The 14,097-nt window shown below is 37.0% G+C and overlaps 1 protein-coding gene across 1 annotated transcript; it reads left to right on the forward strand.

Moving 5' to 3' along the window:
• Nucleotides 1–2,598: 2,598 nt before the first annotated feature.
• LOC134496709 (vomeronasal type-2 receptor 26-like) lies at nt 2,599–10,594 on the forward strand. The gene is made up of 6 exons (XM_063302418.1): nt 2,599–2,660; nt 3,276–3,564; nt 5,056–5,907; nt 7,825–8,052; nt 8,764–8,890; nt 9,690–10,594. Exons 1-6 carry the CDS (start codon nt 2,599–2,601, stop codon nt 10,592–10,594), a joined length of 2,463 nt encoding a protein of 820 aa, XP_063158488.1.
• Nucleotides 10,595–14,097: the final 3,503 nt, after the last annotated feature.

A 14,097-nucleotide genomic window follows, 5' to 3' on the forward strand; every position in this document is an offset into this window, starting at 1 on the left:
TCTTTCCCTGTTCCCTAGGCCTCAGCTAAAGGGAACTTAGCTTACATCTGTCAGTCACTATTCAGTTTATTTTGAAGCAGGGGTGATTTTAACTTTGCAGTGTGTTTTGAAGGCAAACCAGTTTGACTCCAGTTCCTTATAGAACTGAGATTCAATTTAAAAAAAGTGGAAGCATTAAAATGACTCAAGTCCTTTGTGTTTTGGTAGCATGAAGAGAGCAATGAATATAAACACTTTGGAGGACATTAACTCTGCTTAGTTTTAAAAATGTATTTGAAAAATGAGAGTAGAGTCTTCAGTTTTTGGCCTGATTTTAGAATCAAGGATGGATTCCTCATTCCTCTGAAGCCTCCTGGATAAATGCCTTTTTGCCTTAGGATATCTCTGGTTTGTCACAGTGCTTTCTCTTCTCTTTGTATGACAGGGTTCTTTTTAAACTTTCCTCTTTTTAATTTGAATAGTTAATCCTAGTGCATAATTCTAATGTAATGTGGAATGACCTTGGAAGATGGGTGGAAGTGATATTGCCTAGGAAAGGATCAGATAAAAGGAAGAGGAGCCCACAACTGGGCAAAGGAAAGAGAAAAAATAAACTTAGAAAAGATCCACCTAACTGATCAGGCAGTAAAAAGGGATGGTGGGAGATTGGTACTTTCAAACCTACACAATTCTGTTAACGTAGCCTAACAATAAAGTAGAAGAACCTCATCTGGTCATGTTTCTTGTCTGGTCTACTTGGGAGGCTGAGAATAATTCTTTCTGACCATGGCCATATCGAAGCCCTCATGTCCCCCTCCCAAGAGGGGATACATCTTGACAATGTTCTTGGCTGCAGATTTGACATGCAGCTTAATGTTTTCTAACCCTTTCCTCAGAAACGACATTGTTTTTTGAAAAAGTCCATAGAAAAATTCTCCTAGGCTGTCCTGTACATGACAGGGGTTTCTCAGAAGCCAGCAAGACCACTACAAGCTTTGCACCCAAAGAAAGCCATGGAGTCTGGAGGACTCTCGTGCTCCTTAAACACAACTACTCTTCCTTTTTCTGAGGCCTAAAATTAAACTTAACTACTATCTTCCCTTGATAAATATCAATGTTTTTGTTTGGGTCACTTTTGATTTCTATAGCAATGATATTGATGTACTGTTTGCTGACTGAGATGTAGTGGGGTGAGTCATAAGTCACCATGATGAAAAGATTACCTTGCCTTCACACAGACACACAGCCAGTAATTCCACACAAAAGTCTCCCACTCTTTGGGAAGGGAAACTTTCACCATTTCACAGGCTGTCTAGTAAACATTACAGGATATTGCCCCCATTTCCATTGGTTCCTCATCAGCTTTACTAAAATTACAACATCACTTATGACATCCAAACAAAATTGTTCAGAAGTAACAATTTCCCTCATCTTTATCATTTCTTTATTTCCTTTATTCAACTCTAATAACAGATTTTATTGCATTCTGTCAGTAACAGCCTTGAGATGAACCACATGCTGATGGGGGTCGCTAATGATGTAAAAGAGTTTGCAGAATTGTTAAGCACCTCCTTGGAATCTGAGAGTGCCATTTTATTTTTCAAAAGCACAGTGGGCTTTAACAGCTGAAATCAAATATGGCTTCTGCCCTGTCATGTTTGGTCATCTTACCCCCACCCCTTTATTAGTTGACATGAGACTAACTTCAGCATTTGCTCACAAGCATGATTTCAACATGTCTAGACATGTGGCTAAAGAAGCATTTTGCTTGCTGCTGGCTTGGAGGGTATGTGTGTGTGGTTGTGTTAACAGATTTTGTTTGTTTTTATGACTTCAAGCCAGTGTGTGTCTTCAACTTTTAGAAAACATGCAGCAGACTATGGTTTATAACTTACTTATTTTTTCTGCTTTCAATGAAGCCTAGGGTTCTGTTAATAATTTTCTTTAGGTAGTGTTTATTTGAATTAACAGATTAGGCCTAGGGTTAAGATGATCATTCACTCTAGGATTGAGTAGCAGACAATATCACTAATGAAACAAACAGATAAGCCCCAATTAAAATAAATATACATTGTAACTACTGACTCATTCTATCCTTGGTGTTCCATTAATTCCACAGAGAAATTGAAATTTGAACATTGCAATTTCTCTCCTGCTTATGAATATCAAAATGACTATTATTAATTTTGCTCTTTTCCAGGCCTTGATTGCCAGTCTAGTCCTATTAAGAAGCTTGAGTACTGAGTGTTGATCAACAGTTTAAAGGTTTCATTTTTTATTGTTCTTTTATTGTTCTTTTAGGGACAGGTGAGATCATAATGATCTCTCAGAAGGATTTTTATTCTAAGGTCATAGACAGAATGTGAGCAACAGGTGGAGATTCAGTTCAAGCTAGTCTATTCTGGGAGACTCTTAAGCATTATATGGAATTGGGAAAAACTTTATCAGCTGGGATATATATTTGACATGTTGAGAATGATTTTTCCACTACTGCTATTGCCACATATGGCTTGTAAAAATCAGCTAATAAAATGTAGGACCAGAGATCCTATCCCAATTGTGCATAATTATTTCCAACCAGGTGACCTAATTGCTGGTGGCATTAGTTCTTTTATCGTCATGCCTACAGATATCGAAAACTTTGGGGATGTTCCTAAGCATTCTGCTGTTGGGGAACCTCTGTAAGGCATTATTTTATTTCTATAATCTATATCACTATAAATGAAATTCTTTAATGGACATATTGTATGAATAATAATTATTGGGAGTGATGCAAATATAGATTTTCTCAGTTCAAATCTAAATGAGATGATGTTTTGCAAATCATATATTATTTCCTTCTACTTTCTAAAGTAAACCAACAGAAAGATTCTGTGTTCCTTAAATCAAGGGAAAAAAATCAAACTAATTGTTCAATACATTTGCTTAGCACATTATGACTACTTTAAATTCAAAATCTCTACCATTTTTATGCTCCCTTAAATTTTTCTTAGCCAAACAAGAAGTGAATTTTCCACAGAGCTCTACTTCAATGTCTGCTTTACCTGCATGCCCATCATTTTGTTCATTGTCATTTATTCAAAATAGCTGAAAAATGGCAAACACACTAATGAAAAGCCAGTGATTATTCCACTAAAAACTCATTGCACAATATTTAAACTGAATGGTAGTCAATAAATCTGTTAATGTGAAACAGTGATTACAGCCTTCTGACACAAGAATTTTATAGAGCTTAGTTTCACTGCCATTTTTAGGTGCAGAATTCCTTTTGATACGGCATGTAATTCTCATTACAGAGTTCTAATTAAGTATTACCAGCATATTTTGGCCATGATATTTGCTGTGAAGAAGATCAATGAAGACCTCCATCTTTTACCTAACATCACCTTGGGATTCAGAATCTATGAAAACTATGGTGGGCCATATACATATCATGCCACAATGGAACTTTTCTCCAGTCAGAACAGATTCATTCCCAACTACAAGTGTGGCCTCCTGAACAAACTCATATCAGTTGTTGGGGCTCTTGATCCTGTAATCTCTTTTGATATGGCAGATATTTTAGGCACTTACAAAGTTCCACAGGTAAGATGCATTTATGATAAGTTATCCACACTTTGTTCTGTATTGCAAGACCTTAAGATGTATTTAATTTCATTTACATTTCTCTATGAAATTTATTTAAGAAAATAGTTATTTAATTGCCTTTTAATTGTGTCCGATCCTTGGCAACTGCCTGGACAAGTCCCTGCAATTTTATTGGCAAAATTTCAGAAGTGGTTTGCCATTGCTTCCTTCCTAGGGCTGAGTGAGAGTGACTTGCTCTGTTCATCATGGTGATATTTCTTGAAGTGTACACGTATCATTCAAAGAGAAGTTGATTATAAGGTATGGATGAGGAAAGGATACACTGCAGAAACTAATTCACACACTAAATTTTGGAAAATAATATATTTTAATGGAAGGAAAATATATCTTTAGGCCTAGAAATATATTTGATCACTCTGTAAAAGTAACTGTCACTATAGAGATGCTCTCTGGGCAGAATCAGAAGTCTCCTTGCTCTTTATTTGGCAATGGCATTTTAACTCCAGGAAACCCTCCTAGATGTTGGACCTTTTTGCCCAATATCCCAGTCCAAACCTGAGAAGATCAGATAAAGAAAATTATTTGGTGGCAGGAACAGACAAACTGTCTCTTGAGGTACAATGTAACAGCTGGGCAATTCAACATAGTAAACCAGGAAAGATATCAGAAAGATCAGTTTACTGAAGCCTGAAAGAGTGGAAAAGAATATTTAGATTTTCCAGTGTTATAAAAAGGTAGTTAGAAAAGTTTAATATTTAAAATTTCTCATAATTTCTAAAGGATAGTTTGCCAATATTTCCATTTCTGTATATAATCTCATGAAACTGAGTTTGTTTTGTGGTTGATTTTGTTTATTATTACATTTTATTTTTTCTTCTATGCTGTATGCTGCCCAGAGTCCTTTGGGACTGTAAGGAGACTAAGTTTGTAAGCAAGAAATAAATTAAATATGCAACATGCAAAGCTCCATCATAAATGTCAGGGACTTTATGAAAGCAAGTTAATGATGCCCATACTGTACCAAGACAGAACATTGTTGTTGGATATTCCGTCCTCATAGAAGACATTAAAGACTGAGAGATTCACTACGGAAAATGCTAAGCAGGGCCAATAAAATTTTCAATAAATTGAGAAGACGTGGACTGTATATTTACATTCTCTCCCACAAGGAGTTTACATATTCTATACTGTCCTATAAATTTATCTAATAATAAATTACTTTCAGACCTATTATTTTCAATGTAGATGGAACAGAATAAATCTCCAGTTTAAGTGGTAAAAGGATGGAAACTCATTTAATCATAGTATTGTGGATTTGGAAGGGAACTCAAGGCTCATCTAGTGCAACCATAGTTTTGTCTTGTGCACAGAAAGTATCTGAGAAAGTACTAAAATATTTCAGAACATTATATTTCAGAGGATTTACATTTCCTTATCTCATTTTTCTTCTATCCCTTCTATTTTCTTATCCAATTTTTATTCCTATAGTTGCTATATGGCTCTTCTCCAAGCATGAATGGTAAAACTGAAATCCCCTTCTATTACCACATGGTTCCAGGGGAAGACTTGCATTTCAGAGGGATTATTCAACTACTTTTGCACTTCAGGTGGACCTGGGTTGGCATACTTGTGAAAGCACATGACCAACGAAAATATGACCAATTCAACTTTTCAATGTTTTCTCTCCATGGTATCTGTGTTGCCTTCTTAGAAGAACTCAAGCCATTTTACATTAATACTATTTTTGATGACCTAAATTCACTTGTGAAAACACTTCACCTTTTTAGTAACACTAAAGCCAATGCTGTGATAATCAATGATAATTATGTTTTACATTTGAGATGGTTGCTCCATTTACCTGAAATGGAAATAGTTTCTATAAAGCCTAAAGGTAAGGTGTGGATCGTGGCTTCCAAAATGGGACTTGCATCATTCTTTTATCAGAAGAGATGGGATATCCAAGTTCTCCATGGTGCTCTGACCTTTGCAGCTTATTCAAATGAAGTTTCAGGATTCCAGCATTTTCTTCAGACAAGAAACCATTTCTCATTCTTTCACCAAGATGGCTTCGTTAAAGATGTGTGGGAGCAGGCGTTTGGCTGTGTATTTCCAAATCCATCTGTGAATGAGGAAACAGAGGATATCTGTACAGGGAAGGAGAAACTGGAGAGCCTCCCTGGGGCTTTTTTTGAAGTGAGCATGACCAGTCATAGTTACAGTATATACAATGCAGTGTATGCTGTGGCCCATGCTTTACATGCCATGATGCTGAGACAACAACCACACCAGAGAATGTTCAGTGACAGGAAATTGAATCTTCTGGAGGTAGAGCCATGGCAGGTAAGTTCCTGAATAGTTAAAGTTGTTGGAAATGGGATTTTAATTGCACTGAGCCTTCAGTACCTCACAGGCAGTGAGGTATAAAGTTAGGAATTTCTTTCCTCTTTATTTCTCACTCTGCCCATTTTTCTGGGATTGTTAATCTCAAAGTATTTTCTTCCAGATTTTGTCATCCCATCTCACTTGCTCTCTAATTCTCTTCCTTATAAGATTTAGTTAGTTGAGATCTATGTTTTTCCTTGTTCTCCGTTCCTTTCACACACACATACACACACATCCATGTAATTTGTACAACAAACTATATTTATGTTAAAATTTTGAAAAGCTGCTTCCTCAGGTTGGATTTTATTTTTAAAAAATGAGAAAGAAAGAAAGAAAGAAAGAAAGAAAGAAAGAAAGAAAGAAAGAAAGAAAGAAAGGTAGGTAGGTAGGTCAGGGAAGACTGGATGTCAGAGGAGTAGGAATGGTCTTCCTGGGAGTTCATGATTCTATCTTTGCTCATCTTTGAGATTTAAGTAAAGGCAAGGATATTTGGAAAACTCACTGTTTATAAAAAAGATCCTCACTTTCAAAAGCTTAACTTTTAGGCCACAATGAAATGAGAGACTAAGAGAAGAACTGAATATGAGAAGCATATGAATGAAATACAAGAAATGAGAGGGTACCTTGGAGGGGAAGAAATTAGTATATAAACAGAAATATGTATTGCCCTGCTTCTACACTCACTACCAAAAAGTTATGAGACTATAATGAATTCATTGGTAATGAGAGAAGGAACAGATCTTAATTTTAGAATAAACTACCTAAAATATTTGTCTTATCAGAGAGAGGAATGAAAACTCTCTCCAGATTCAGTTTGCAACACCCTGTACAGGGAAAGGTGGTACATCCATTATAATGGCCTGTGTCAGATGCTAGCTTATTGTCCTAAGAAATTAGCATGTCTCCATACAATGAAAGAAAGTCAGAAAATAGAATGCAAGGAAATAAAATGCAGGGGACAGATGAGAGAAAGAACTTCAAATACACTTTCTAATTTGAAAGATGGGAGATAGATAGACTGATAGACACAGACAGACTCAGGAGCTACAAACATCTTATTAAAGAAATATGAAGTTTTGTTCAATTACACTAGGTAATTTTCTTAGTAAATGTACAAAAACTATTTTCAGCAAACAGGGAATCAACAATATTCTCTTGTGACCTGGGTAAAGGTAAGGGAAACATTTTTTGCAATTTTACCATGGCAAATTGTACATTGCACATGGATTAATGCAATGCTACATTGCCAAGAAGGAACCAATACAACATTATTACTCCTGGAAGACATTACAAAGATGTCCGGCACTGAATCTGAGGAATGGAATAAAGCTGAAGAACATGAAATCCAGTGGTGTTTGGATTTTCAAAATTTGCTGTAATTGAAGGACAGGCCTTTTGATCATTCAAATAATTGCTTTCAGATGAAGTTGTCCGGGTTTCATCCCATTCTTTCCAATGCAGTGGAATTCCTTAAATAACAATCAAAGGCAAAGAATTTTTAACTGAGGATGGGACATAGCTAGAGAAATGTGCCTTATTCAAGTGAGTTAATATTTACTTTCAGCTTTATTCTTCTCTTTGCCAGCAAACATATTGCTTGTTTTAGTCCATTTCAGGACATTTTCACTGCAATGGATCTTTTTTTTTTTAAAAAAAAATACCAATATTGTGGAGAAACTCTTGTCTCCGTCCACTTCCCTCACAATCTTCCCACACATGCAAATCCATATGATTCAATCACTTGAGTATAAGGATCAGTCCAGTCTGAGGAGAAAATATCAGCTATTGAATCCCATCAAATTCCCTATAGTATCACATACTTCTGTAGGCTAACTCTGGTCTCTACAAATGCTTGCACATTCTTTCTATATTCAGCTACACTTCTTTTTGAAAAGAGCCTCATTTAACAACAATGCTGGGGATGAAATTTCATTTGGTCAAAATGGAGAACTGGTTACAGGACTGGATATTGAGAACTGGGTCACTTTCCCAAACCAGTCCTTCCATCGCGTGAAAGTTGGGAAGCTGGATCCCTGGGCTGCTGAAGAGAAAAAGCTCACCATTCATGAGGAAGCCATCAGCTGGCACAGCACTTTCAACCAAGTAGGTTCTGAATTTGGTTGACTTTGCTTGAATAACTGGGATAATATCCAAATTAACTATGCTCTTTACAAATATTTACATAATTGTTGTTCAAATGCACACAATATCTAATTATACCTATATTCCATTTAGTAGAAAAATATTAAATATGTCTTCTTTCAATTGATATGAATCTATCTACAACTGAAAAAAAAAACTATTAGCAGAAATTAAAAAAAAAATATGAAAAGCAGAACTATCTATTCCATTGCCCAAAATAACTGTTGAACAAAACTGTCCTCTTCTTGGATTTTAGAGCTGATAGTATACCTAGTAAGCTGAGGAAACAGCTGTTTGCTCTCCCTGGTGTGCATCTAGCCTCTCCCAAAAACTCAACTCTGTCTTCTTATGATGGAAGAACAGAGCTGGGCAGAATGAATTTGAATGAGAATGCTGCTTAATGTCCACAAAAGGAATCTGGTAGCACCTTTTCCAACCAACAAATTTTATTAAAAGGCATCTAATGAAATGAGGTGCAGCTCATAAAAGCTTTTCCTGAAATGCATTAATCATTTATAAGATTCCTGATTGTTTGCCACCATTGTCATCCAACATTCATGCTTTTGCATGAACACCATTAAATTTTAATACGAGGTTGTAGAGATTTTGATTCAACTTTTTCCAAATCCATGACTGAATGTTAACATTTTCTTGCTTTCATCTTTTGGGCAGACCCCACCTGTTTCAATGTGTACTGAGAGCTGCCTCCCTGGTTATTTCAAGGGAAAACAGGAGGGGAAGCCATTTTGCTGCTATGATTGCCTTCCATGTCCCAAAGAGAAAATGTCAAGCCAAAAGGGTAAGAGGCATTGTGAACAAGGTTGACTTATTGTTCTGCAGGCATCACCAAGCAGACCTATGAACACATCAGTATCGATGCTGATTTACAGTCTTTGTTTGTTGACAGATTTGTCCTCTTCACAAAGAGGGAACCCCTTACCCTTCAGACCAAAACATAAGGGTCTAAAACTGCTGAAATAACATGAAATGTGGAGCCTGCATTGCTCCACTCTTTCCTCCTCATAAGAACATCATCTGTGCCAGATCAACATTACACTAAAAAGAAGACATCACTCTAGGGCAAATTTATCTGTTAACTAATGTATATCACATTTTATGTATCATATTCCATTATACAAATATTGATATGGTGTACAAAAATGTCAAGTAATTAACAGAGTTCATAAAAATGTAATTAATGCATTCATTTCTGGGATTACCTTCCACTTTCGTTTAACCATATATCACCTTATCAAAAAATCTGGAGATATTTCAGATCTCTTCAGACATTACTACTACTACTCAGAGATGGAAGGACATGGATAATGTTAGGGGGAAAAATGCATTTCCTTCCCTTTATTAAACTAGCTTTATATTTGTGGGTATGAACCATCATTCTATTTTATCCTAAAGAAACTTAAAAAATGAAATAATTTAAGCGTACATAACCTGATAGTAATACAATCCCTGTCTAGAATATTCTGTGGTAGAATTTGTCAGTATCAATCTTGCTTCCATGAAACGGTATACCAAATAGCTATGGAACAGGGACAGTAACACAATAACCATAAAATATACAATATGTATTTAACCTCCAGACATGGGTGACTGCTCCAACTGTCCAGAAGGTCAATATCCAAGCAAAGATCAAGATTTGTGTATTCCCAAGAGAATATCCTTCTTGTCGTATGAAGAATCAATGGGAATAAGTCTCGTTATTTTGGCACTTTTCCTTTCTCTCTGCACACTTGTGGTGCTGGCAATATTTTTGAAGTATCACAATACTCCCATTGTCAAGGCCAATAACCGAAATCTCACCTATCTTCTACTCATCTCCCTCCTCCTCTGCTTCCTTTGCTCTCTGAAATTCCTCGTTGCCCCTGGCAATGTAATATGTCTCCTCCGACAAATCAGTTTTAGCATCATCTTCTCAGTAGCTGTGTCTTCTGTGCTGGCAAAAACCATCACCGTTGTTCTGGCTTTCATGGCTACTAAGCCAGGATCCAGCATGAGGAAGTGGTTGGGAAGAGGACTGTCTACCTCCATTGTTTTTTCTTGTTCCCTGATTCAAGTAGGAATCTGCATGTTGTGGCTGTTCACATTTCCGCCTTTCCCTGATATTGACACCCATTCAGAAATTGAGGAAATCATTCTGCAGTGCAATGAAGGCTCAGCTACCATGTTCTACTGTGTCCTGGGCTACATGGGCTTTCTGGCAGCTGCCAGTTTCACTGTAGCTTTTTTCTCTAGGAAGCTTCCCAGCAGTTTCAACGAGGCCAAATGTCTCACGTTCAGCATGCTGATCTTCTGCAGTGTGTGGCTCTCCTTTGTTCCCTCCTACCTGAGCACCAAAGGGAAATACATGGTGGCTGTGGAGGTTTTCTCCATTTTGGCCTCTAGTGCTGGGTTACTGGGCTGCATATATTTCCCCAAATGTTACATAATTATTCTTAGGCCAGACCTGAACAATAGAGAACAACTAATAATAAGAAAAAGATTATAAAATGCAAGCCAACTCTATTGTTATCAATATTCTCTTTTAGCATCCCTTCTTTTACATCTGTAGTGTTTTCCCTCACTGACTTCGAGGAATCAGAAATTCTTAGGAGTATTTTCAATGTAGGGGCAAATATAGGTGTTGTATGACAGCTTAAAATATGAAAACATATTTTGAAAAATCCATCCTTTATGTGTTCTGAGCATGGATAGGAAAGATAAAATATACAGAACATTCTGCAAACTGACCAAAAGTAATTTGAGTTGTTACTGAATTGAAAAGTGAGTGTCCAAAACCTGAAACATGGTAAAAATGTTTTTAAATAAACTCTATTTTTTTAACTTCCTTTTCTTGGGTACTTCATTTAAGGGCTCAACTGTGATAAGGCTTTGGTAGGAAAAAATATTTGCAAGATGCCTGTCAACCACTCCTTAAACAAAATGTCTGTTTTTCTGGGATTCTACTACACCTTCTGAGAAATACCATTTCCCTTTCAAGTGTGGACAATTGCTAGCTTTGGAATGATAATTTTATCCTCCAAATCTATCTATCTATCTATCTATCTATCTATCTATCTATCTATCTATCTATCCATCCATCCATCCATCCATCCATCCATCCATCCATCCATCCACACAATTACATTTGGCCACTGTCATAATATGCTAACATGAGATAGACAACTTTACAAAACCTCTCCTAGTCTGAGCCAGCAGATTCTTTGCTGTAGAAAATCAAAAACCAACAAAGAACATCCTTATACTTTGCTATACTACAGTAAGAAACACAGAAAAAAGACTGAAGTCAGGTTTGGGACTCATAAGAGGCTCATTTCTGCATGATAAGAAGAGGTCCAGGCAGCATGTTGTCGAGCTGTATTAAACATATATTGTAGATATTTAGAGAGCTACACTTACAAATGAATATATAATAATTGTAACAATAGATATTTCTTCCCTTCATTTCTAACATGTTATCTGTTTTTTTTTTGTTTTTTTTTTAAGTTTGTAGGTATATTTCTGTTACTTTGTTCATTTCAGGATGACATGCTTCTCATGAGTCATGAATAAGACAGAATAATTTAACTTGTAAAGATTCAAGCACATTATTCATTAGTCCACAAAGAATACAGAATTTAAAGCATAAGTTTTGCCAATGCACAATCCTTCCTTCCTTCCTTCCTTCCTTCCTTCCTTCCTTCCTTCCTTCCCTCCCTCCCTCCCTCCCTCCCTCCCTCCCTCCCTCCCTCCCTTCCTTCCTTCCTTCCTTCCTTCCTTCTTCCTTCCTTCCTTCCCTCCCTCCCTCCCTCCCTCCCTCCCTCCCTTCCTTCCTTCCTTCCTTCCTTCCTTCCTTCCTTCCTTCCTTCCTTCCTTCCTTCCTTCCTTCCTTCCTTCTTTTCTCTTCTTGCAAGTCAAGTTACAGTCTCCCATATTCCATGGGTGTTACCAGATGGGCCATAGATATTTACCTTTTCCACCCATCATGACTTTGGTCAATCAAGGCATAGGATCAATTAACAGTTTTAAGTGTACTTAAACCATATACTCTATAGCAATCCATGCTAAATGTAAATATGCTACTGGTCAGGTTTACTACAATTTAGCCAGGATGCCACAAATGCAATCAAAGCCCAGTTTTGCCCCATTAGTTCTTATGCTGTTCTGCACAAGTATGGATGTTCAGAGTACTTTGCATGCCAACATAGTGTGGTCCACATCCCATGAAATAGGATGTATCCACAGTGTAGTAACACACAGGATGTAAAGAATATAGAAAATGGAAAATAAATTGGAAGCACTAGAATTAAACTGCAGTGTGTTTAAGAAGGGATTTTACCCTCTTGTTGGTTTAGGGTAATCATGTGACTTTATTCTAGTATACCATAAAAATTCTTATCTATCCATCCCATGTTTGATTCTCTAGGTACCTTTTTGGGGCTCAAGGCAGGGTATTGTTTTTTGAAAAAGTCCACAGAACAATTCTCTGAGCCTGTCCTGTACACGACAGGGGTTTCTCAGAAGCCAGCAAGACCACTACAAGCTTTGCACCCAAAGAAAGCCATGGAGTCTGGAGGACTCCCATGCTCCTTAAACACAATTACCCTTCATTTTCTGAGGCCTAAAATGAAACTTGACTACTATCTTCCCTTGTTAAATACAGTTGTTTATGTTTTGGTCACTTTTGATTTCTATAGCAATGGTATTGATGTACTGTTTGCTGACTGAGATGTAGTGGGGTGAGTCATAAGTCACCATGATGAAAACATTACCTTGCCTTCACACAGACACACAACCAGTAATGGCACAAAACTCTCCAACTATCTGGTGCTCTATAATGGCTGCATAAACATAAGGTGTTGAATCCTCTGGTAATGAGGAATTTTTTGGTACATAATCTGGGGAAGAGCCCTAATACACACCCAAGTCCTTCTCCAGCTGGAATAGAATGTGGTTCATTCCCTTAAAGATTATTTTTTTCAAACCACCAGATCATACTGCAGGGACACTTTAGGGCATCCTTGGTGCCCATTATAAGGCTGTTCATGTCTTCCAGCAGCTGTTGGATGCTGATATAGTGCCTGCTTTTCAAAGAAAAAATCCACCTATTTCTCCTGTTAGCAATTTCAAGATAACCAACTGAAGTTAATGTGTTCCAGCTATGTGGGTATTACTTCTCTACTAGTCCTACTTCCATGACCCAGGAAGATCCAGGGAACTTGCTAATTATATAGTAGAGCTGGCACTTTTGTTTTGGAAAAATGCTGCTGGTAACATGTTGCTGGGTAAGGGGATGTGAAACCCTACCATATCAAAGGTGTTCTATTGAACTTCTCTGACCCATTTGAATAGAATATGTCTAGCTGTAAAATAATATTTTCAGAAATGGTTAAACTTCTCTATAACAGCAGACTATGGTACAAAGAGAGGAACACTGCTAAAAGTTTCTTCAGAAGATTGGTTAAGAATTATTTATCAGCATCTGTGTGTAATTTTTGGGAGCATATCCTATAAGGAAGATGTTCTGGAAGGCAGCAGCTATTTTGCTTCCTGACTTGTCAGATAAAGGGAAGGCCCAGGCATATTTCAGTAGCATGTCTAACTGCTAAGATGACTTTTTTTCCCATGGTTTTCTTTGGAAACTTTTGAAACATCCATGAGATTGGTCTGTCATTGCTAAGCTAAGCTGGCACCACTATTTTATTTCCAGGAAACATATGTAAGCATCTTGCCCTGAAAGCCATGTCTTGCTTTGCTTCATGAATAAGTGTTGATATGTTTTCTGTTCTCCTGGAAAAGGGAATACACACCTCCAGAACTCCATACATGTCCGGATGAGTAAAAGTTCTAAGAACCTTTTCACACTCCATTATGATAGAATGGAATTGCAACCAAATTCTATATCTGAAAAAACTTCAGAAGATTTGTAGTAGCAGCAGTTACCATGGTAATACACATTTCAACTGGTTGTTGTCAAGGTGGTATTAATGCAAAGATTGAAAAATATAATTA

The sequence above is a fragment of the Candoia aspera genome, chromosome 4 (assembly GCF_035149785.1).
Source record: "Candoia aspera isolate rCanAsp1 chromosome 4, rCanAsp1.hap2, whole genome shotgun sequence".
NCBI classification, from domain to species: domain Eukaryota; kingdom Metazoa; phylum Chordata; class Lepidosauria; order Squamata; family Boidae; genus Candoia; species Candoia aspera.